Source organism: Nycticebus coucang, chromosome 16, assembly GCF_027406575.1.
Source record: "Nycticebus coucang isolate mNycCou1 chromosome 16, mNycCou1.pri, whole genome shotgun sequence".
In the NCBI taxonomy this organism is placed as follows: domain Eukaryota; kingdom Metazoa; phylum Chordata; class Mammalia; order Primates; family Lorisidae; genus Nycticebus; species Nycticebus coucang.
The window spans coordinates 28,833,880-28,859,561 of NC_069795.1; the positions used below are offsets into that span (position 1 = coordinate 28,833,880).

A 25,682-nucleotide genomic window follows, 5' to 3' on the forward strand; every position below is an offset into this window, starting at 1 on the left:
GCATTTGAAAGCTTTGTCTTCAATGTCAGAAATCCTTTCTTCTGCTTGCTCCATTCTGTTACTGAGGGATTCTACTGTGTTTCTCAGATCTTTGAGGGCTGCAGCTTCTTGTCTCAATGTGTCACAATCTTTGGTCATTTGGTCTTTGAATTCGTTGAATTCTTGAGCTATCTTTTGGGTTACTGCTTGGAATTCTAATTCGATCTTATTTGCTATCCAGATTCTGAATTCGATTTCTGACATCTCAGGTATTTGTTTGTGCATGGGATCTTGTGCTTTGTCTGCCCCATTTATCCTTGGGGGAGTTGATCTACTCTGATTGTTCATATTGCCAGAGTTTTTCTGTTGTTTTCGCCTCATGATTGTTTTTCACCATTGCCTCTGGCCGTCCTCAGATTTGGGGAGGTGTCTCCCAGCAGGATCACTGTATTGTTGCTGGATCTTTGTAGGGAGCTCTGTGTAGTTCCTCTGTGGCTGCCCCAGCCAGGGAGTTCCAATTGTGGAAGCAGCTCCGTAGTGCGACACACCCGGATCCAGCAACAGGGCAGGAGGTGGTGCGCACAGTTCTGGGAGTGCCCATTGCCCAGTGTGTTTGGCATAGAGAGCCCAAGTCTCAAGCAGTCTCTGTCCAGGAGAAGGGCTCTGTGCAGAGGCAGGGAGTGCTGTGGAGGACATGCAGCTACCAGAGTCCCTGGCCAGACGAGCAGGCCAGTGTGGACCTGGGAGGGTACAGGAGGGAGGACGCAGAGTTGCGCGGCTCCTGCAGTTCCTGGTCAGGACATGCAGAGGACCCGCAGGCGCGTGTCACGGTTCAGTGGTCGCGGCACAGCTCTTATGGAAGTCCGGGCGGTGCTAAGCCCAGGAGTTTGAGGTTGCTATGAGCTGTGACGCCACGGCACTCTACCCAGGGCAACAGCCCAAGGCTCCAGTGTGCCAAAACCTGTCTCACTCTGCCTCTGTGGGTTAAGGCTGTAAGGCAGCTCAGTCCCCACTTTTAGGCTGCTCAGTTACTAGGTTACTAGCTCCCGCCCGATCCTTGCTCTGTGACCCTGAGGGCAGAACTTGCCGGGGGAGTACTCTCACAGTGGCTCCCTGCAGCCCACAGCCGAACACTGTTAGCTCCGTCCGGCTCAGCGGCTCAGTCTGGGGTCCTAGACAGTGCCCAAAGTTCTCCGCACTCCTGCTCAAGCTCTCCTCAGGGCAGTTCAACTGAGTGCCAAGTCCAGAAACACCGAAACAGTTCACAGGTAAAGCCTTTCCAGTTTGCAGTGTCACTGCTGCTTGTACTTACGGCTGCTGGCGGTATTAGGTCGATTGAACACACGCAACCACTTGCCAGTTTTCCACTGTTTTTGTCCTCCTCTTGGGGTCCAGAAGTCCCTTGCTGACTCCCTGTATCTTCAAAGGGATGATTATAGGCAGATCCCACCAGCCAGAGATGCCTGGAGTCTTATCTCCCCAGACTCACCATGCCCAGTTGCAGGGATGCTGTTACTCGGCTGCCATCTTGCTCCACCTCCTGCTTCCCATTCTTGTGATACTTTACTAAGAAGAATGTGTTTCAACCCCTTCTAGGTTAATAGAAAAGATGCAAAGTCCCCGTCTTTTAACAAAGTGATGTATTAATGGTTTTTGTTTCTGTGTGTCTTTCTTTCTTTTAATTTCAGGTTATTGTGAGGATACAAATAACCATGTCACAATTTTTGAATTTTTTAGGTAGAGTCTCTCTTGTAGTTGTATCCCACGCCCCAAAAGTGTGCCATGTACCCCTACCTTATGCCGTTCATGTGGGAGCACACCAGTCCCCTCCCATCTCCTCTGTCCCTCATTCCTCCTCTTCCCAACTTGAATAGACTTTAAGTTTTTCTCCTATGTGGGCATGTGTTAGGTCATCTCCTGGCTTCATAATAAAATGGAGTGCACTGGTTACTTGATTTTCTGTTCTTGAGATACTGTACTAAGAAGAATATGTTTCATCTATATGTCAGTGTTAAATGAGTTTTATTTATTTTTTCTGTAGGGGGAGTAATTTGAGAAGGAAAAATGATGTAAAACTTGATGGTACCAAGACTTTGAAAGATACACATTCTTGGGATAGTGGAAATGCACAGCAGATCTTACTGACGTTGACTCAGGGAAACGAGATGAACATAAATTGTAAAATAAAGACCATCTTGCACATACTTCAGAATATTCCAAAAATATGTGTATTTTAAAATGTTTACCAGGGTGTCACCATACCTGTAATCCCAGCTATTCAGGAATCTGAAGCAGGGAGATTGTCCATGTGCAAGAGTAGGAGGTTGTAGTCAGCTTTAAGGGTGCCACTGCTCCCCAGCCTGGGGAAGAGAGCGAGACCTTGTCTCTTAAAAAAATAGTAATGATAATTTAAGATTTCTTTTAAAATGCTTAAATCCTGTGTTTTTCTATCAGAATACTAGTACACATGTATTCCAAGCCCATAGAGCTTTTTGTGTAGGTTAAAATACTTTATTACTGTTTAATTTTGTAGGATCGTTTTTGGTTAGTTTCTATTCAGATCAGATTTCAAGTTGAAATGCCTTGATTTTGAAATCAGACATTATAAATGACATCATGGTCATTCGTAAGAACAGTAAGAATTATGACAGCACATCCCTCATTTTGCAGACTCAGGCTCCAGGAGGTAGACTTGTTGCTTGCTGCGTGTTCTGCTAGGAATGCTGCAGGTACTTACTACTTTCTGTCTCATCCACAAGTAACAACTCCTCATTCATTGAAGTTTTATCATAAGAACCAGCAATTCAGCCACCTCTGCCAGCTGCTGGGACGTAAAGATGACAAAGACGTAATTCTTGCCCTTTAAGGAGTCTACACTCCAGTGGGGAGCCCGGACTAAATGGACCAACACACGGCATTCTTCAGAGATGTGCAGGTTCAATTCTAGACAGCTCCATTAAAGTGAATATCACAATAAAGTAACTACATTCTTAGGTTTCCCAGTGCATATTAAAGTTTTATTTACATTATACCGTAGTTAAGTGTGCAGAGTAGCATTATGTCTAAAGAAGTATATACTTTAAAAAATACTTCAAAGTATAATGTTTTTGCTATTGAAGGGCCTTTCTTCCATGTCAATGGCAGGTGGCTGGTCAGAGTGGTAGTTTCTGAAGGTAGCTGTGGCCAATTCCTCAAAATAAGACAGCACTGAAGTCTAGTTGACTCTTCACTAAACTTTTCTCTGCAGTGTATGATCCTATTTGATAGCATGTTACCCATAGTAGAAATTCTTTCAAATTTGGAGTCAGTCCACTCACACCCTGCCACTGCTTTATTAACTAAGTTTATGTAATATTCTAAATGCTTTGTTGTCATTCTCATCAATGTTCACAGCATCTCACCAGGAATAGATTCCATCTCAAGAAACCACTTTCTTTGCTTATCTCACCCATTAAGTTTTATCATGAGACTGCAGAAATTCAGTCATATATTGTGGCTCTACTTCTAATTCTAGTTCTCTTGCTTTTCCCACCACATCTGCAGTTACTCCCTCCACTGAAGTCTCAACCCCCTCAAAGTCATCCCTGAGAGTTGGAATCAGCGTGTTCTAAACTCCTGTTAATACTAGTATTTTGACCTCCTCCCAGGAATAACAAATGTTCTGGCATCTAGAATAGAGAATCCTTTCCAGAAGGTTTTCAAGTGACTTTGCCCTCATTCATTAGAGGAATCACTATCTAAGATAGAAATAGCCTTACAGATATTTCTTCTGTAAGAATACAGGAGATATAAGATTACAGATATTTCTTCTATAAGAATACAGAAGAAATAAGACTTGAAAGCAGAAATTTCTCTGTGAGCCTGGACTGCAGAATAGATGTTGTATTAGCAGGCATGAAAACAACACTGTTTCTTTATGTATCTCCACCAGAGTTCTTTGGTAAGTAGCTGCTTTGCCAATGAGCAATAATATTTTGAAAAGGCATCATTTTATCTGAGCAGTAGGGTCTAACAGTGAGCTTAAAATATTTAGTCAGCCATGCTGTAAACAGATAATGCTTTTACCAAAGCTTTGTTGTTCTATTTAGGAGCATAGGCAGAATAGATTTAACATAATTCTTAAGGGCCCTAGTATTTTCAGAATGGCAAATAAACTTTGGCTTCTACTTAAAAATCACCAGGTGTCTTAGCCCCTTGCAAGAGAGTCATCCTGTCCTTTGAAGCTGGGTATTTACTGACTTCTCTCTAGCTATGGAAGTCCTAGATGACATCTTCGAATAGAAGGCTGTTTTATCTACATTGAAAGTCGGGGGGGTTTTTTTGAGGGGGGGTTCTTTAGTATAGCTACCTTCATCAATGATCTTAGCTAGATGTTCTGAATAACTTGCTGTAGCTTCTCCATCAGTATTTGCTGTCCACCTTACACTTTTGTGTTAGGGGACAGCTTCTTTCTTTAAAGCTCATAGAAGAACCTCTGTTAGATCCCACCATTTTTTGCCACAGCTTCCTCACCTCTCTCAGCCTTCATTCAGTTGAGAGATGAGACCTTGCTCTGGATTAGGCTTTGGCTGAAGGGAATGTTGTGGCTGGTTTGATCGTCTACCCCAATCATTAAAACTGTGTTCATATCAGCAGTGTGGGTGTTTTGCTTTACTTTTCCTTCAAGAACTTTTCCGCTGCATTGACAACTTGACTGGCGCAAGAATCCTAGCTTTTGGCCTGTCTCCCCTTTTGGCACGCATTCTTCACTAAGTTTAATCATTTCTAGTGTTTGATTTAAAAAGAGAGAGATGTGACTGTTCCTTTCACTTGAATGTTTAGAGGCCATTTTAGGGTTATTACTTGGTCTAATTCCAGCGTTGTTGTCTCCCAGGGAACATGGAGGTCCAAGGAAAGGGAGAAAGATTAGGGAAGGAGTTGTCAGGGGAACAGTCAGAACACACACGGTTATAAATTAAGTGCACTGTCATAACACTTGCAACAGTAACTTCAGAGATCACTAATCACAAGCCACCATAACAGACGTATAATAATGAAAAAGTTTGAAATACTGCAAGAATTACCAAAATGTGACACCCACACAAAGTAAGCACACACTTTTAGAATGATGGTGCCAAGAGATTGGCTCCACGGAAGATTGCCACAAACCTTCAATTTGTAAAAAACGCAGTAACTGCTACAAAATGGAGCACAATGAAATGACACATACCCGTACAATTTTGTAAATGACAAGACTAAAAGATGTGAGTTTGTAGAGTCACAAGCGATGAAAAAACTGTAGCCAGCCTGCAGAGTTCAGGGAAGGCTGCTCAAATAGGGAGTGAGTTCCTAGTCAAGACCTACAGAATGAGAAAGATGTTTTAGTTTATTAGCCTGGGTATGAATGGATGGGGCTTATTGTGTGATTCTCTTGTGTTTCTAAGTCTGACATATCTCATCAAATGATGGGTGGAGGATTGGGGGGAAGGGTACTAGGCAAAAGGTTCTCTAGGTTCTTTATATTCTTTGTTCTGTACTGTACTGTTTCATCCCTGTCACACTTCTAACTCTTCCCATCACATAACTCTTATTTATATCCTCATGTTTAATGACAAGGATTTAAATTTTAAAAATAATTATTTTATGTAATTGAAAGGGCAGGAAAGACCAAAACACAAAGCAATATATAAACAGTAGGAAATACTGATGTAAAGACTTAAGAAATTGATGGTAAGGGCGGCGCCTGTGGCTCAGTCGGTAAGGCGCTGGCCCCACATACCGAGGGTGGCGGGTTCAAACCCGGCCCCGGCTGAACTGCAACCAAAAATAGCTGGGCATGGTGGCGGGCTCCTGTCGTCCCAGCTACTCGGGAGGCTGAGGCAAGAGAATCGCTTAAGCCTAGGAGTTGGAAGTTGCTGTGAGCTGTGTGATGCCATGGCACTCTACCCGAAGGGCATAAAGTGACACTCTGTCTCTACAAAAAAATAAAAAAAATAAAAATAAAAAAATAAGAAATTGATGGTAAGAATTGAATGAATTAAGAAGTAAGGAGATTATGGTCGTTTATATGTGCCATTCCACACATCATCTTCCCAGTTGAAAGACATACTTTAATGGTGCCTATTAATACTTAGATACCTTGACCTTCTTCATGTACCTTGTGTATATAGTATTCTGCTTTTTATTTATTAATCTCCTGGGATAGGACCTGGTCAAGTTTATTACCTTCTTCCCTTTACAGATACTGTTACCTTGTCTTTGTGTCTGCAGTGATATATCTCTTCCACAGACCGACTGAAGCTTTTATTTATTTTTTTTGTGTGTGATCTTTTTTTTGGCCAGGGCTGGGTTTGAACCCTCCACCTCCGGCATATGGGACAGGCGCCCTACTCCTTGAGCCACAGGCGCCGCCCCCGACTGAAGCTTTAAAACTGAAGTTTGAGTGTATGTGTTCTGGGCTGGTACTGACGAGTGGTGTAATATAATGTGATTTCAATGATATTTAATTTATAGTTTGATATAATCCTTTTTTACTTTGTTTAGTAATTGAGAAAACTAGCAATCTTTCCAGGATAGTCCATTTCTGATATTTTTATTCAAACCTATTTAATTCATCAAAAATCCTTTTGAAAAATGAAAAACTAATAATTGAGAACATTTATGTGTATCATAAGTAATTTGCAGATTGTGTAAAGTTATGACAGGTGGTACTGATATACCAAGGAAAGCTTTTATAGTATAATATACCCCAGCAACATTATGCATCCTTAAAAATGATTTCTTGGTCAGAATGCTTCAGTAAGAACATTCATCACATAACTCTTGGTTTCATTAATGCAATTTAAGGTGAATTCAACATCTTGTTTAAATGACTAAAAGGCATGATTTTGTTAGATGATTGCACTAGTATATTTAATAATATAATTCATTAAGAATCACTTTTGTTGCTGTTGTTGATAAGCAAATTTTCTTCTGATATGTATGATTTGGAAATTGTTATGGACGACTAAAAACGTGCCTGGTTTAACCAATACTTAGCAGTTAAATCTGTGTGTTTGGAAAGAAATGATCCAAGATATTATGGAATATGGTATTTTGAGTGAAACAAAAGCTTGGAGATGTGAGAGAGCATGATCCATTCAGGGACCTACAAGTTAAATTAATTTAAAAATTACCATGTGGCAAAGATTACTGACAACAAACAAATACATAAATGTACAGATATACATACATATATATGCACATAGAAATTTACAATTCTGAAACACTGGTGTCTTCTCTTATTCTGTGATCCAATACAATATTTTTAGCAGAACATGCTTTACAATAAGTGCGTGAAGATCTTGTCTTCAAAAACAGGGAACGTTTTTTAAGACAGCGTGTACCCTGTGAGTAAATGCAGAGTGTCTGCTAAGTGTACTAAAAACCCTAGGAGCTTTGTTCAAATGCCAGCTGTTACATCATTTCTGTTGGTAATCTTTCTTGCTGATCTGTGACCTTGACCTTGTGCTTCTGTCTGTATGTCAAATCTGTTTTAGGGATGGGGAAACCATAGTTGAGTTTAATAGGATTTCTGCTCTAATCTCAAAGGACGTCCCTGAATATACTCTAAACATTCAAACAATTTCAGAAGAAGAAATATCCACTTTCCATTATAGTTCTTATTTTGATAGAAATCCAAAAATATTATGCTTTTGAAAACAGGTAGAAAGCACCAGTTACTCTAAAGAGCTACGGGGAAAGGTTAGGAGAAGCCATATCCTCTGTTAGTTTTATATGTAAACTCCTTTTTTTATACTTATGTGATACCCAAATGATTTGTTAATGATGATTTCATTTTCCTTCAGAGAAACTATTGTTTATTTGAGAATAGTAGAAGACAGTGAAGAGACAGGAGTACTAATGATAAATGTTGTATGTACTCTGTGTCATATAATAATTAGTTCTTTTCCTAGAGTTTTTAAAATTACAGTTAGGATTAATTTTATTTAAGAATATTTTAGTTACTATGTTTTCAATACAGAATAGCACAGCTTCCAGGGGTGTATTGTATATTTGAAATACAATTTTTTTGTTACTGTTGTTATTTAGCGTTTTCTCCAGCTTCTTTGATTTTCTTGCTCTTTTATTTTTTTTTAACTTGAGGTCTCCAACTTTTTCATCTTAATTTAATTTTGGTTTTAAAATTAAATTTTTTTTAGGTAAACTAGAGAGACAGCAGAAAATGAATAGTGGATTTATTGAATCTGGTTCATATACACATAAGCCTTCTGAGGGTAATTCAGAACGAAGAGGCCCTTCTTTATTTCACTGTATCGATTATGTGGGGTATTCATTTCTGTCACCAGTTACTTCGTCTCTCTCTTGCACTTGTCCGTGTTGTCAGAGATCCAGCATCTTTGCTGTTATCTTGCATTTTATTCCGTTTCTAGCCATTAAGAAAGAAGCACAAGTTCTGGTTTGAATATAAAGCTCATATTTCGCTTTTAAATAAATGTCTATTTGAAATTCTGTGACCTACTGAAGAATGTAGTGAAGATAAATAACTTTTTGGGGATTGGGTAGGGTGTATGGCTATTTGAAAACCATTTCCTTCCTCTAGAATTCACTAAAAGACTATAAAACATATTGGTCAGGGCTATTTCCACCACTTTATGACAGCATATCATCTTTCTGGTTAAAATGCTTGTCACTTTTATCAACTGCAATTCGACATATCACTTGGAATCATAGAAATAAAATGTTGCCGTTAAAGAGGTGCTCAGATGCATACGTGCTCTTGTTGAACGCTGGAGTTAGTGAAGCAGTAGTGTATCGTAGTGAGTGCTTGTTAGTAGGGAATGTGAGAGACACTGTTTTACTCCCATGGAAGCAGCTGACAAGCAAGTTAAAGCTGATATACCTGGAAGTTAGGAGCAAATTTGGCCTTAGGCAAAAATATGTGAGCTCCTCGGGTTGCACGGGAGAGCAGTGCAGGCAGCTGTGTTCCTAGCTAGTGTCAGTCGCCTGCCGCTACCTGTCTCTGAAGAGTATTTATGCCTGTACCTGAAATGAGAACCTCTGGGAGAGAGCAAGAAACTCTTATTTCAAATATTGAGGTCCTTAGTTGAGCTAAATGTTTTTAAATAAGTTCATTTTAGAGCACCTTTTAAATGATACAACCAAACATCTGACTTTTGATACAGATGATACTTCAAAGAGAATTGTTATCTTGGAATTCAAATTACATCAGAAGACACATAGTAATTTTAATTCATTTTTGGCAAGAAATTCATAATATATTTTAAAAAGTTAAATTTCAGACTCATTCCTTTACTATTCTCTTATTATTTCCTGCTGTGAAGTATCAATACTTGAATGTTTTCTTTTATTCTTTTCGTTTATGTTTTTTCAACAGCTTTCAAACTTTTAATTTATAGGAGAACATTCACTATCGTCTTCACTTGCCAATGAAGTTTCAGGATTTTTCTTTTTTTTTTTTTTTTGCAGTTTTGACCAGGGCTGGGTTTGAAACCCACCACCACCACCACCACCACCACCCCCCAGTATATGGGGCCGACGCCCTACTCCTTGAGCCATAGGCACCGCCCAAGCTTCAGGATTTTTATCTAACATGCTATTTTCCTTTCTTTCTTTCTTTTTTTTTTTTTTTTTTGTAGAGACAGAGTTTCACTTTATGGCCCTCGGTAGAGTGCCATGCCATCACAAAGCTCACAGCAACCTCTAACTCCTGGGCTTAAGCAATTCTCTTGCCTCAGCCTCCCGAGCAGCTGGGACTACAGGCGCCCGCCACAACGCCCGGCTATTTTTTGGTTGCAGTTTGGCCGGGGCTGGGTTTGAACCCGCCACCCTCGGTATATGGGGCCGGCGCCTTACCGACTGAGCCACAGGTGCTGCCCTACTTTTCCTTTCTTGTTCTGTGAAATTAAATGTTGAGTTTTAAAAAATAAAACAATAAATAAAAACTTGAGTTTTATGTATTCTAACTTTCATTGTACCTTGGTTTAGAAAGCTAATTTCGTTCATTTGGATAAAATGTTAGTGTTACATTTTATTGGTAGATTGTTCTTGGGCTTTTTATTTCCTGTTCAACTTATAAAAAACTTCTTTTCAAAGTCCCATCTTAGAACATCAAGAGTTTTCTGAATATCTGGATCTATATTGTTCAGTAATTAGGACTTTGGAATCTTCTCAGTACATACTCAGGTATTTTTCTTCTAAGACTTAATGAAACACATTAATATTAATGTCTTTCTTATTCTTTTGTATAAAAAGTGCCCCTGAAATAATCCACAGTGGATTTAGATATTATTTTCTCATAGGAATTACTCTTGAATGATAGAAGTAAATAGTCCTCCAATCATTTCTGCATTTAAGACAGGAATCGAAATACTCCTTAAAGCTGATTGCAGTAATTCCATCAAATTCAGCACTCAACTAGAGACTATTTGATAATGCATAAGAAAATTGGGGGAGATTGCTTGGAGATAATTACAAGTCATAGGGTATTCCTTAGACATAAATAGCATACCAAGTGACTTCATAGATGTTTAATCATTTAAATATGTTTCTAATGGAGAATTTGATCGCAAGTACGAAACTGAATTGTTTTCCTTAAAAACAGCTACAGAAAGACTTTTGTCATTATTTATTTATCTTCAAACAAAAATAGTCCCACATGTAAGAATTTATCTAAGTAACATCTTACTACTTGCATTTTACCATTTTAAAGTATGCAAAAGTTCGGCAGAGTTTTTCTTTACATAATAAACCATTTCCAAATGGAGAATATAAAACACATTGTAGTGGAAATAGTTTTTACTTCAGAGAATCAATAAAATACCCATTTGTGAACTGTTAATATGCAAATTATTTACAACTTTTATTACTAAAGCTCTAAACAAAAAGTTACAACTTCATCCTAATTTCATACTTTTCAGCTACTTAAAAGAAAATGAAGCTCTTTAATAAAGCATTTTACTAGATATTTTATTAAAATACTCTGTGTTAAAATTTGAATCTTTCCCAAAATTTGTCTATGTGTATGATTAAATTCCATGGAATTTGGTTTAGTTTTTTTTTTTTAGTAATTCTTTCTCATCATAACAATAACACTTTTTTACATTTCCTGCTTTATTATAAAGTATATTAAATAAGGATACTGATGAATACCACCAAATGAATAAAGGCATAGGGTGAGGTACTATGGGAGAAGGGGCTTGCTAGGAGCATCCACGTCCACCACACTCCAGGAATCTCCAGGAGGTTGAATTCAGCCATCCAGAAGCTCTAGTTTTTTCCACTATGTCCTTTGGACCAGTAAAATCTTATTTTTATAAAACTTAAGAGATAATTTAATGCTTATAAACAATTTTAATTAATAAAAGAAAGATTCAGTTTATAATTTTAACACTGTTAAGTAATTGAACACAAGTTTCATTAAATTTTCTTGAAATGCATTAAACCATTGGTATACTTTTAAAGTTCTCTGGACCCAGTTATGGTTTTTAAGAGTTTTTTAAGAAAAAGTTTCTAACTACTAATAGTAGAGCAGTTTTTATTACATGACTTGTATTCTTTTATAATTTTTTTTTTCTTGAGACAAAGTTTTATTTTGTCACCTTCAGTAGAGTGCTGTGGCATCATAGCTCACCGCAACCTCAAACTCTTGGGCTCAAGTGATTCTCTTGCCTCAGCCTCCCGAGTAGCTGGGACTACAGGTGCCCACCAAAACACCAGGCTATTTTTAGAGATTAGGTCTTGCTCTGGTTCAGGCTGGTCTCGAACCTATGAGCTCAGCCAATCCACCTACCTCGGCCTCCCAGAGTGCTAAGATTACAGTCATGAGCCACTGCTCCTGGCCCACTTTCATAAAGTTTCAATGAATGAGTTTTTAATAGAATAAAACATAGCATCTTCCCATTACCATACATGTTCATTGGAACCTTTCATAAATCAAAGGTAGGTTATAGAATTTTAGTGATCTTATTTTCTCTATGTCTTTAAGCATTTTGCCAGTATACTGTCTTAAGAATTAATTCATTACTTATTCCCATCTGTCCTAAAAAAGATTAAAATGATAAAATAAAAGAAAAATAATGGAAGTCCCTCAAGGATGATGTGGTAGTAAAATAATGCATCACTGACAGACCATCTTCTGTTTTTTTACAGGCCATTATGCTGCTTTATCTTTCAAGAAGTTAAAAAAAAAAAAAAACTTGGAAATAGTGACCTTATTGTCTTTTGATTTTGTTATAAGGTTCTATTAAACATAATTGAACATGCAGTATTTTTCATTTTTGTCCGTATGTCAAAGAGAAGAAAGTTGACATAAGAAGATATTTCAGTTAGATGACTCAGAGGAGGAATGCAGAGAAACCGATAGTGTACGGTAGGCATGGATGATGACAGTGCACTGATTAGATAGGCAACGTCTCTCTGACTTGTCTGCAGATTTCCATACAGCCTCAGTGAATTGTCTCAAACTTCAGAGTTGATGAGTGAACACTGTAGTTCAACAACGTAATTCTAAGAACAAAAGGGAAATACAGTATTTTCATCCAGTTAGTAACGCAATAGGAAAGACTTCCTCCTTCAGTAGAACCTCTACTGCTCTGTTTTGCTCAATTATTGTGACAATATTTTTTTCATCTTTTATGACACTGAATTTATTTAAAACTGTTCTGAAGTAGTTAAATACTGAAGGCAGTTGTGTGATAAAAGATACTGGAAGAAAACGTATAATATAGGAACAAAGTAATTTGGGATTCTAATCTAAAAAATTGGAAAGGTTTGGCAATTACGGAACAAAGAAGATTTCTATCTTCTATCATTGTTAATGTCTTTCAGGGACAGAGAAGGACAGGATCTTAAGAAACGTGGCTGTCTCTGCTGTCTACATAGCATTCAGTAGCAGGGTCTGAGTGAAATCAGGCTTTAAGTATTCTCTGAATTCCTGCTTTCTTAGGCTTTCCATTTTCTGGTAGAACATTGGTAGGTGGTATCACTAAGAGTCACTTGAAGCAGCCTCTTCAAGTAGGCATGACCTTTGACTCACAGATTTATCTTCACAAAAAACAGGTTTTCATGAATTCATTTTCCTGCCTTGCTTTGTGTAATTGGTACTTTTATAGGATTTCTTTTCAAATAAATTTATGAAAAATATCCACCTTGACTTAGAATTTTTTTAAACAATTATTCATGTTCCCTTCAAATCTATTCTAAATTGGTTCCTTGCCCGCTTTTCTAAAAGAAAACACACATATGTAACTGTGTATATTGTATACACATAGTTATACATGCTATGTTAGCCACATTTTCCTAAGTAAAAATTGTTTTATAATTTTGATTTAAAATCTTAAAAATATTTTTCAATCACTTTAAAAAATTCATTTATACTTATTGATGTAATAAAGTCATGTGAAAAGAGATAGCCTGGGGAGGAGATAATTTTACATGAGGAATATTTTAGAATCTTAAGGGAACAGGCTCACCTTGCTTCATCCTTTAAATGTTGCCTGTGGTATCCCCCTTTTGAAATAAACTTCAATCACCAATTCCAAAACAGATCTCTAAGTAGACTGGAAGTTAAGTAAGAGTTTATTGTATTGATTTAAGTGGAATGAATAAATTGAATATTTAGAATGACCTTTGCCTTGTCATTTCTTTGATTTACAAAGATGAACTTAGATTGTGTGATTTCAATTTTGTGATTGTAGTTATTTTAGCTTCTCGTCTAATCTGTATTTTCAGAGGGAGAGAGGGCATGAGTGTGTTTGAATATCAAAATGCCTTCCTTCTACTAGCAGTTTGGTTATTCAATAACTTAATGTCTGATAAGATTCAGTTATATATTAAGTGTGTTGCACTGTACTAATTATAATTTTCACAGGCCTCAGACCTAAGGAACTTAATGAGGTTATTTGTGTACGTTATTTTGTGTTCTTTAAGTTAAAAGTTGAGTCTGTTTTCTTATTTAAGAAATGATTATTCTTACTCTCTTGTCATCTAGTTTCTGTTATTGTTCAAAATAAATGATAGATGAATAAATGGGAAAATGGTAGTATTGGAGCCCCTTTGCAGAGAAACGATGGTAATTTTTTAAAATCAACTTCCAGATCTACTTTGTAAAAACAGTCTTTTTAAAGCAGTGAATAATACTTTGCATAGTATTTATTATTCGTAGTAAAATGTGAAGGAGAAATAGCATGAATAATATGAACCCAAAGATGCTCCAGTAACCTTATTTCATTCTAATGCTCAATGAAGTGGTTTTTTTTTTAAGGCTACCAACAAATCAAATGTGAAATGGCTGAAGTGATTTTTTGACTGATTCTTTTTTTTTTTTTACTCAAGAACCAAAAATTTCGCAGTGGTATGGAGAGAAATACCACAGATTTGCATATCCCATTAAATGGTTGTTAAATGCTTTAAGCAATTGAGAATTAATGCCGTATTAATAGTTTTTAAGAGAATTTTAAAACCCTCTTTGCTCAGTTCTAAGATGTTGTCAGTTGTAAAATGCACCCTTATTTTTGTACCACTAAGAAAGAAAAACACGCCTCCATTAATTAAGCAACTTGTCCTCAATCGTAAAATAGATACCAATGGACAAAAGTCATGTGTTTAGTTGAGTTACTTCCCCACTCCCTGAAAAGCAAATCAGAGTTTTGTTAGTAAAGGAAAACGGATTAGGTGGTAGTCAGCAGGCCTAACATAATTATCCTGACGTGATAAACCTTTGATGCCCCTGAAAGAGCACCTGAAGAATAATTCTCTGTCTTTAATAAGTCGTGGTAAAAACTATAGGTGGATAAACTCTGACTGTATTTCGGTGTTCATGAAGATGGTTAAGACTGTCACACTTAGTACAGGCTTCATAAAATAATCCTAAACTTATTAGTGCTTCTGGTTTTTTGAAGACAAAATGTCTGGTGTTTGGGGCATGATGTCAGAAGTGAATCTGCTCTGTTGGCCTCAACCCCACATGGGACTCATGAGTCCTGTCAGATGCTTTTCTTTCCTTTTTCTGCACATCTACTTTTATTTCTTCCTAAATACCCCATAATGTGAGGCACTTCATTCTTAATGTGAGGAAGCTAATTCTAGTTGCCTAGTAAAGGCATAAAGGAGACTTAGCATTCATATTACCTTGAAGGAGGTGTGTATGAAAATTCAAAAATGTAGTGGACTTTGGAAGACAGTTATGTAAAGTATTTTCTTTTCTCTAAATGATTTGATCATGTTAATGTGGCTTAACATAGGATTTCCAGTAGATATTTTCAGAGGACCGGCAATAAATAAATTACCAAAGAAGTGACTAAAATGCATACATATGCATATTATTTATGTGTATAGTGTATATATGTATAAAATTACAAATGCTATGCTGTTTTGATTTAGGTATCAGAACATGATCCTAGTTCTGTACCATCTTAACTATTTTTATTTTTTATTTTTTAGAACACTGATATTTGCATTTAATGGGGAACAAAAGATGAAGAAGGAAAAGCAATATATTCAGTAAGGATTAAATCTGCTTACTGCTAAAACCTATGTTTAAAGGAATTATTCTGCTTCTTGCTTAGAAGTTGATCAGCTTTGTGGCCAGACAGCATTGGAATTTGCCTGCGTTTGTCTTGTCATTGCCAGAAGAAATCTTGGTTGGAATATAACACAGTACATCTGTATCTGATTGCTATGGAAGGTGAAAAACGGACCCTCACTTATTAAAATTCCATCTTATTCACTCACAGAAAACCATTCTTCAAAGTGAATAGAAACCAAGCCCTTGTGAACACTTGTATTGAACATGACTCATGGAGAAGAGCTTGGCTCTGATGTGCACCAGGATTCTATTGTTTTAACTTACCTAGAAGGATTACTAATGCATCAGGCAGCAGGGGGATCAGGCACTGCCGTTGACAAAAAGTCTGCTGGGCATAATGAAGAAGATCAGAACTTTAACATTTCTGGCAGCGCGTTTCCCACCTGTCAAAGTAATGGTCCGATTTTCAATACACACACATACCAGGGATCTGGCATTCTGCATCTCAAAAAAGCCAGACTGTTGCAGTCTTCTGAGGACTGGAATGCAGCAAAGCGGAAGAGGCTGTCTGATTCTATCGTGAATTTAAACGTAAAGAAGGAAGCTTTGCTAGCTGGCATGGTCGACAATGTGCCTAAAGGCAAACAGGATAGCACATTACTGGCCTCTCTGCTTCAGTCATTCAGCTCGAGGCTGCAGACTGTTGCTCTGTCACAACAAATTAGGCAGAGCCTCAAGGAGCAAGGATATGCCCTCAGTCACGATTCCTTAAAAGTGGAGAAGGATTTGAGGTGCTATGGTGTTGCATCAAGTCACTTAAAAACTTTATTGAAGAAAAGTAAAGCTAAAGATCAAAAGCCTGAGACCAGTCTTCCTGATGTAACTAAAAATCTCATCAGAGATAGGTTTATAGAGTCACCTCATCACGTTGGACAGAGTGGAACAAAGGTTGTGAGTGAACCCTTGTCGTGTGCCGCAAGACTACAGGCTGTTGCAAGCATGGTCGAAAAAAGGGCTAGTCCTGCCACCTCCCCTAAGCCGAGTGTTGCTTGTAGCCAGTTAGCGTTACTCCTTTCAAGCGAAGCCCATTTGCAGCAATATTCTCGGGAACATGCTTTAAAAACACAAAATGCAAATCAAGCAGCCAGTGAAAGACTTGCTGCTATGGCCAGATTGCAAGAAAATGGTCAGAAGGATGTTGGCAGTTTCCAGCTTTCAAAAGGAGTGTCGGGCCAGCTTAACGGTCAGACGAGAACATCATCGAGCAGACTAATGGGCAGCAAAAGTAGTGCTACAGCATTTCCAAATCCAGTGGGTGTCATTCCTTCTTCTCCCAAAAATGCAGGCTACAAGAACTCACTGGAAAGAAACAATATCAAACAGGCTGCTAATAATAGTTTGCTTTTACATCTCCTTAAAAGCCAGACTATACCTAAGCCAGTGAATGGGCACAGTCACGGTGAGAGAGGCAGCATTTTTGAGGATAGCAGTACACGTATGACTATTGATGAATATTCGGATAACAATCCTAGCTTTACAGATGATAGCAGTGGTGATGAAAGTTCCTATTCCAATTGTGCTCCCATAGACTTGTCTTGCAAACACCGAATCGAAAAACCAGAATCTGAACAGCCCGTTTCTCTAGATAACTTAACTCAGTCTTTGCTAAACACTTGGGATCCAAAAGTCCCAGATGAAGATATCAAAGAAGATCCAGATACCTCCAAGAATTCTAAGCTCAATTCACATCAGAAAGTAACCCTTCTTCAATTGCTACTTGGCCATAAGAATGAAGAAAATGTTGAAAAAAATGCCAGCCCTCAGGGAGTACACAATGATGTGGGAAAGTTCAATACACAGAATTACACAAGGACTTCTGTAATAGAAAGCCCCAGTGCAAATCGGACTACTCCAGTGAGCACTCCACCATTACCTACATCAGCCAAAGCAGAGTCTCCCATCAATCTCTCTCAACACTCTCTGGTTATCAGATGGAATTCCCCACCATACGCCTGCAGTAGTCAGCTAACTAACACTGCATCTAACCATTCAGTGGACCTTACTAAAAGCAAAGAGTCACAGGGAGAGAAACCAGCCCAAAGTGAAGGTGCGCAAAACTCTGCAACGTTCAGTGCCAGTAAACTGTTACAAAATTTAGCTCAGTGTGGAATGCAGTCTTCAATGTCCCTGGAAGAGCAAAGACCTGGCAAACAGCTGTTAAGTGTAAACACAGATAAACCTGTAGGTATGATTGACAGATTAAATAGCCCTCTGCTCTCAAATAAAACAAATGCAGTTGAAGAAAATAAAGCATTCAATAGTCAACCTACAGGTCCTGAACCAGGGCTTTCTGGTTCTGAAATAGAAAATCTGCTTGAAAGACGTACTGTCCTCCAACTGCTCCTGGGAAACCCTAACAAAGGTAAGAGTGAAAAGAAAGAGAAAATTCCTCTAAGAGATGAAAGTACTCAGGAACATACAGATAGAGCTGTAAGTGAACAGATATTCATGGTGAAAATAAAATCTGAGCCTTGCGATGACTTACATATTCATAATACAAATGTGCACTTGAGCCAGGATGCCAAGAGTGCCCCATTCTTAGGTGTGGCTCCCACTGTGCAGAGAAGCACAGCTGCCTTACCAATGTCCGAGGACTTTAAATCGGAGCCTGTTTCACCTCAGGATTTTTCTTTCTCAAAGAATGGTCTGTTAAGTCGATTGCTGAGACAAAATCAAGAGAGTTACCTGGTGGATGATTCAGACAAGAGTCACAGAAATAATGAACTGACACTTCTAGAATCAAAGAATCTTTGCATGGTCCCGAAGAAAAGGAAGCTTTTTACTGAACCATTAGAAAATCCATTTAAAAAGATGAAAAATAACATTGTTGACACTGCAAACAATCACAGTGCTCCAGAAGTACTGTATGGGTCATTGCTTAACCAGGAAGAGCTGAAATTTAGCAGAAATGATGTCGAATTTAAATATCCTTCTGGTCATGGTTCCGCCAGCGAAAGTGAACATAGGAGTTGGGCCAGAGAGAGCAAAAGCTTCAATGTTCTGAAACAGCTGCTTCTCTCAGAAAATTGCGTGCGAGATTTGTCCCTACACAGAAGTAACCCTATTGTCGACAGTAAAAAGAAAGGACACAAAAATAATGTGACCAATAGCAAACCTGAGTTCAACGTTTCTTCTTTAAATGGACTGATGTACAACTCCACTCAGCCCACCAGTTGCATGGATAACAGGACATTTTCATACCCAGGAGTAGTAAAAACTCCCATGAGCCCTCCTTTCCCTGAGCACTTGGGTCTGCCTAGACCAGACTCTGGGCATTTGAATGGGTATTCCATGCCCAGTGAGAAAGGGCCCATTAAGTGGGTTATCACAGACGTGGATAAGAATGAGTATGAAAAAGACTCTCCAAGACTGACCAAAACTAACCCAATACTGTATTATATGCTCCAGAAAGGAGGCAATTCTGTTACCAGCCGAGAAACACAGGACAAGGACATCTGGAGGGAGCCTTCGTCTGCTGAAAGTGTCTCACAGGTTACAATCAAAGAAGAGTTACTTCCTGCTGCAGAAACTAAAGCTTCTTTCTTTAATTTAAGAAGCCCTTACAATAGCCATATTGGAAATAATGCTTCTCGCCCACACAGTGCAAATGGAGACGTTTATGGACTTCTGGGAAACGTGCTAACAATAAAAAAAGAATCAGAATAAAATGTACCTGCCATCCAGATTTGGATCTTTTTGAAACTAATTAGTATGAACTTGAGATCTGTATAAATAAGAGCATGATTTGAGAAAAGCATGGTATAACTGAAACTTTTTTCATTTTGAAAAGTATTGGTCTCTGGTGATGTTTAAATATGCATACTAACTTTTGCTTAACATTAGATGTCATGAGAAAAACTACTGAACTTGCAATTGGTTGTTTAACACTTCTGTATGCATCAGATAACAACTGTGAGTAGCCTATGAACGAAATTCTTTCATAATCATATAACGGGCATAAATTAAAAGGTACAACTCCATCCATAGGGGATTAATGCATTTTGCTGCCTTTATTAGGGTACTTCATTTTGCTTTTCAGACATCAGCCTACATAACATTTTTTAAAACCCAAACTGTTAACTAACTCTTCAAAGACAATTATTGAAGAAAAGCCCTAATGCTGATTTACATCTCCTTATCCAATTTAAAAATAAATTAGAAATAAATGTGCTTACATTTTTCACTTTTGCTAAAAAACATACTTATTTTTAACTCTTGGAAGTAGTTTTTTGGTTCCCAGTGTGTCTGCCCCACTAAAGTCCTTTTCAATATATACATCTTTAAACCTTGTACTACTTAATAAAAGTTGGTTACAATTGAGGGAAGTTTGATAGACCCTTTTAAAAAAAGGCAGATTTTTGTATTTTAACTACTTTACTAAATTGATACTCCTCCTTTTACAGAATTAGGAAAGTTAACATTTATCTTCAGGTGGTTTTCTGAATAGTTGAATATTTAAGAAATTGTTTTTAACACAAAACGGTTTTTCTTTAGATGTTTTTCACCATCTCTTGTAAAAGTTAATTCTCACCATTCCTGTGGTAGCTGTGAGTCATGACCAGGATTCCTTAAAGCCGGACTCAGACCATTTGCATTAGAATCATCTGGAGCATTTGTTTTAAAATGAAGATTCACAGGCATCTCAGATCTGCAGAACCAGAATCTCTGCTCAGTGAACCTGGGAGTCTGCCGTCTGCATCCTAACATGCTCCTTAGGTGTTTCTTCTGCACACTGAAGTTTGAGAACCACTGCTTATGACTTTTCTCAGAACATGGGGACTGTAAAAAAAAAAAAAAAAAAGTCAACTATTTGATGCCTATATTTTCCCCAGTACAGTTACACATCAGCTCAAAATTTGCAGTAGTAGAGTTCATATTATTACTGTTGTGTCTTTGAAAATCGGGTTCAGAACACTTTTTATGACAAAACAATTGGGTGGAGGGGACAACTTTCATATCTGGCTCAACATCTCAGGAAAATCTGTGATTATGTGTTCTAATGAGTAACATCTATGTAATTAGCCTTAGGAATGGAATAACAGGGCCACTTACCAAACTCAGGTGATTCGAGGATGATTTGGAAACTTCTCCTGAATACATCCTTAACTTCTATTAAAACCATTGTCCTAAGTAAAAACAGTGCTGACAAAGATTAAAGCAGTTCAAACCCAAGAAAGGAACTAAACTCAGATTGACTAAACAAAAAAGTGCAAAGGGCAAATGTACATGACAGAATTATACACAATTACTCCATTGGGTGTATTATTTTAAACAAGTGATTAAAAGTAAACATTGTCTTAGAAAAACTTAATGTATTATTGAGCCACATGGGGTTTTGATCTTGAAACAAGTCTGTTTTTAAGTTCAATTTTTACAAGGCACAATTCATTCGCCGGGTAATATTTTTGATTTTAACTATGAACCAGATTAGTAACTGACCTATCAAAAATTATTATATGATCACTATTAATTAGCAGGAAATTCATTTAAAGTCATCGTACTTGAATTGTTTCTAAGATTTTTTATATTAAAAATGGTTGTTATTTCCTAATATGATCTAAAACCTTCCTAAGTGGTTATGTTTTTTCTCAAAATGATTTGTAAAAAATTTCTGGAGATATTATACAATAATAAGCAGCAGTGAGTATTATGCTACATTATGGAGAGGTAAAGCATATGCTTATTCTAAAGTGAAATTCCACTGGCCAGTGATCGTATTCTACTCCATATCCATAAAGTGACAATCTTATTGTCAATACTATATAAGTAAGCTTTTAAACAAGTCATTTTTCTCAGTCATTGTTGAAAGGTCTGGAGCCTTAGAGATACATCAGAAAAAAATGTGGGTATTCTCCCTTGGTAAGAGGTAAAGGGGATTTGTAAAAGGGTGTGAAAATTAGGACGGGAAAAGAACATCATGGGCCAGCATTGCTATTTCGGGTTGGTTTTCTGTTTGGGGTTTTTTGTTTGTTTTTTGGTTATTTTTGTTGTTAAAGGAATGAAAATACGTAGTACTTAAATAAATGTGACCACAAAGAATAGTGTTCTGATTTACTAGAGAATGTTCCCAATTTGAGTTTTGGGTGATTTTAAAGAACAGTGAGAAAAGGGCATACATCTACAAAATCACTTTGTTTATGCATATGTAGATACAAGGATGCAATATACACATTTTCAAGGACTATTTTAGATACTAGACCATTTCTGCAGAATAAAGTCATTTGCAAAAGGGTACTACAGCTCTCATTGACATCAGTAAGGTAGCATTCGTTACCTGTTCTCTGCTGCATCTTACAGAAGAGTAAACTGGTGAGAGAATATATTTTATATATATATAACATGTATATATATATATATATATTGACTTGTTACATGAAGATGTTAAAATCAGTTTTTAAAGGTGATGTAAATACTGATTTCCTTAATGAAAAATACATATTTTGTATTGTTCTAATGCAACAGAAAAGCCTTTTAATCTCTTTGGTTCCTGTATATTCCATGTATAAGTGTAAATATAATCAGACAGGTTTAAAATTTGTGCATGTATGTATACAGTTGCAAGTCTGGACAAATGTATAGAAAAATCTTTTATTTAAGTTGTGATTACCTGCTGCATGAAAAGTGCATGGGGGACCCTGTGCATCTGTGCATTTGGCAAAATGTCTTAACAAATCAGATCAGATGTTCATCCCAACGCGACAGTATTCCATTTCTGGACATGACTTTCTGTGGTTTAAGCTTTGTGAAAGAATGTGCTTTGAATCCAAGGGTCTTAAAAACTTTTTTTTTTAATCAAGTCAACCACTTTTCAATATAAAGAATTTACACAGCTACTTTCATGACTTTCTAATGCCATTGGAAACATACCAGAAGTATTCTAGAATTAGCAAATGCTGGAATACAAGCACATTGCCGTTCATAGTAAGAATTCTGGGGTTTACACAACCAATTTTGATGCAATCTGCTCAGTAATATAATTTGTCATTTGTATTAGAAATTTAATTTCTTCATGTGATGTCATGAAACTGTACATACTGCAGTGTGAATTTCTTTTTGTTTTTTAATCTTTTAGTGTTTACTTCCTGCAGTGAATTTGAATAAATGAGAAAAAAATGCATTGTCTCTGGTTTGAAATGATTGTTATTTTCTAGCCTCTCTGATTTTCAGGGTTTTTTGTAAACATAAAACCCATTGCTACTAAAATAGCAGTAATTCTTCAAGGATGTTTTAGTCTCCTCAAAAGATTAAGAAAGGCAGCCAGCAAGTCAGTGGATGTATAGAGTGTTCCAAAAGTCACACGTAAAGTTACTATACACAGGAGAAATGGGAAATTGTAGGTAAATGTCTTTTTATTTACAATATATTTGTTATGAAATTATACAAAGAGATGGCTACCAACATGTAGAGAGTATTTTGTAAATGTGTGTGTTGACTTTATGGGTGACTTGGGAAACCCTGTAGAAATAAGGTAATTAAAGCATAGCCCAAAATGACAATGAGCCTCTCTTTTCTCTTCTGCTTCAATTTGTTAACTAGGTGACCATTGTAGATTTTTAAACTGGAAAAGAATTTACACAATGTTCAGACACAGAATTGACTGCACATACCCACACACATTTTAAGGTAAGATTTTATTACAGGGCTTTTAGCCACTTTTCAATGGGCATCAAGTTTATTTTAAATAGAATAAAGGTCAATAATTTTTCAAAAATGAATGTGTGCACGCATACACATATTAAGTATATACTATGTGTGTGTAGGTAATGAGTAGTTGGGAACAATAAGCAAGATTCATATATAATAGAGACCAGCTTCTTTGGGGGAGAGGACCCTAACCTGTGTATCTGTTAAATGAGCAATTTAGTGGGCTCACGAAGCCAATACTATCGCACTGGGTTTTGAGTAAATATTGAGAGTCAACTGACTAAAATACTGGAGGAAATGTGTAAATCTGTCTTCCCAAGCTGAGACTGGTCAGGTTTTACAAGTGTGGGCATGAGGGAGGCATGATCTGATTGGCTTTGGAGTGAGGCTAGGAGAGTGGAACCTGCCATGAGGCAATACCAGGTCTCCATCGGATTGGATCCTAGAACTTCTAATGTTCACTTCTTAATTCATTTCCCCTCTCCTCTGTGTGAATACTTACTTTCCTTCTGTGGTTGTACACTAGATTCAACTGGGCACACTCAGCTTACCTGACCCTCAACCTGCTGGTCTATAACAACTGAAAAAAAAAGTTGAGCTAGATTGGTGTGGTGTGGTTACATACTCTGATGAACTTAGGCCTAGGGATTTTTATTTTTGCAAATTATATTAATGGTAATTTAGAAAGAAGACATTTTCCCAAAGATGGGCTGGCTCTGTTCTCTGGGACTTAAATAGGTCTGTTGTAATTGATACAGTTTCTCTTCTTAACAAGTTTGTTTAAAAACATCTAAAAACTGCTCCAATAATAGAAACACATTCTACTGTTCTACATTATTAAAAAGTTGAAAAGATCTACTTCACTATATGTATAGATGCTGACATCAGAATGAGACATGCACAAACATTTTTTTTTTGTACTTACGTGACAAAAACGCATGACAAGTGCCCCAAGTAATAAATTGCCTTTAAGGGATTTTTATGATGAGAACCACCAATTAGCAATTCTTGCACCAGTTTTTTTTAATATTGAGGGTCTTTAAAAATCAAATCAGATGAAAATCATGCTATGTAAGCTTCTATTTCAAACTTATTAAAAGTGTAGAAAATAACAAAAAATTTTTGAAATTTCTTTTCCTAACATTAGTATCACTAACATGTGACCTGTTTGGCCCTAAAAAAATGTTTTAAATGTTCATTATAAAGCAAACCAGTCCTTTTGGAAAGATGTTTGGAGAACACTTAGAGAACTAAAAATAGATCTGCCATTCGATCCTATAATTCCTCTACTAAGTATATACCCAGAAGACCAAAAATCACATTATAACAAAGACATTTGTACTAGAATGTTTGTTGCAGCCCAATTCATAATTGCTAAGTCATGGAAAAAGCCCAAGTGCCCATCGATCCACGAATGGATTAATAAATTGTGGTATATGTACACCATGGAATATTATGCAGCCTTAAAGAAAGATGGAGACTTTACCTCTTTCATGTTTACATGGATGGAGCTGGAACATACTCTTCTTAGTAAAGTATCTCAAGAATGGAGGAAAAAGTATCCAATGTACTCAGCCCTACTATGAAACTAATTTATGGCTTTCACATGAAAGCTATAACCCAGTTATAACTTAGGAATAAGGGAAAGGGGGAAAGGGAGGGGAGGAGGGGAAGGTGGGCGGAGGAAGGGTGATTGGTGGGATTACACCTGGGGTTCATTTTACAAGGGTATATGTGAAATTTAGTAAATGTAGAATGTAAATGTCTTAACACAATAACTAAGAAAATGCCAGGAGGGCTATGTTAACCAGTGTGATGAAAATGTGTCAAATGGTCTATAAAACCAGTGTATGGTGACCCATGATCTCATTAATGTATACAGCTATGATTTAATAATAAATAATAAAGCATACCAGTAATTTTTCTTGATTCCATAAAATGTAGAATAATACTACCTCAGCTGGTCATTAGCATTCATTTGTTATAAAAAAATTCACATTTTTAATATCCATCTTCATAAAAAAATGCTTCAAAAAAAAAAACAAAAACAAAAACCGGGCGGCGCCTGTGGCTCAGTTGGTAAGGCGCCAGCCCCATATACCGAGGGTGGTGGGTTCAAACCCGGCCCCGGCCAAACTGCAACTAAAAAATAGCCGGGCGTTGTGGCGGGCACCTGTAGTCCCAGCTACTCGGGAGGCTGAGGCAAGAGAATCGCTTAAGCCCAGGAGTTGGAGGTTACTGTGAGCTGTGTGATGCCAGGGCACTCTACCGAGGGCCATAAAGTGAGACTCTGTCTCTAAAAAAAAAAAAAGAAATTAACCTACTCTTGAGTTGGCAGCAAAATAGTTGGAAATAAAATCCCATAAATTCCAGTCCTGGGAATGTGCTGATGTACCCTTGATGCCCTTTTATGGGTGTCTAAAAGAAGTATATGCAGCTTTTCATCAATAAACCAAATTTTGAAATAGTATTC

General features: G+C 37.2%; 1 protein-coding gene across 1 annotated transcript in view; it reads left to right on the plus strand.

Annotated features, from left to right (window-relative positions):
• NRIP1 (nuclear receptor interacting protein 1) overlaps positions 1-24,864 on the plus strand; it is a 60,804-nt gene extending 35,940 nt beyond the window's left edge. Inside the window, exon 2 of the mRNA XM_053564718.1 lies at positions 15,421-24,864. Within this exon, the coding sequence (XP_053420693.1) occupies positions 15,770-19,231 (3,462 nt within the window). The 5' untranslated portion in view covers positions 15,421-15,769 and the 3' untranslated portion in view covers positions 19,232-24,864. The remainder of the gene's footprint in view (positions 1-15,420) is intronic.
• Positions 24,865-25,682: the final 818 nt, after the last annotated feature.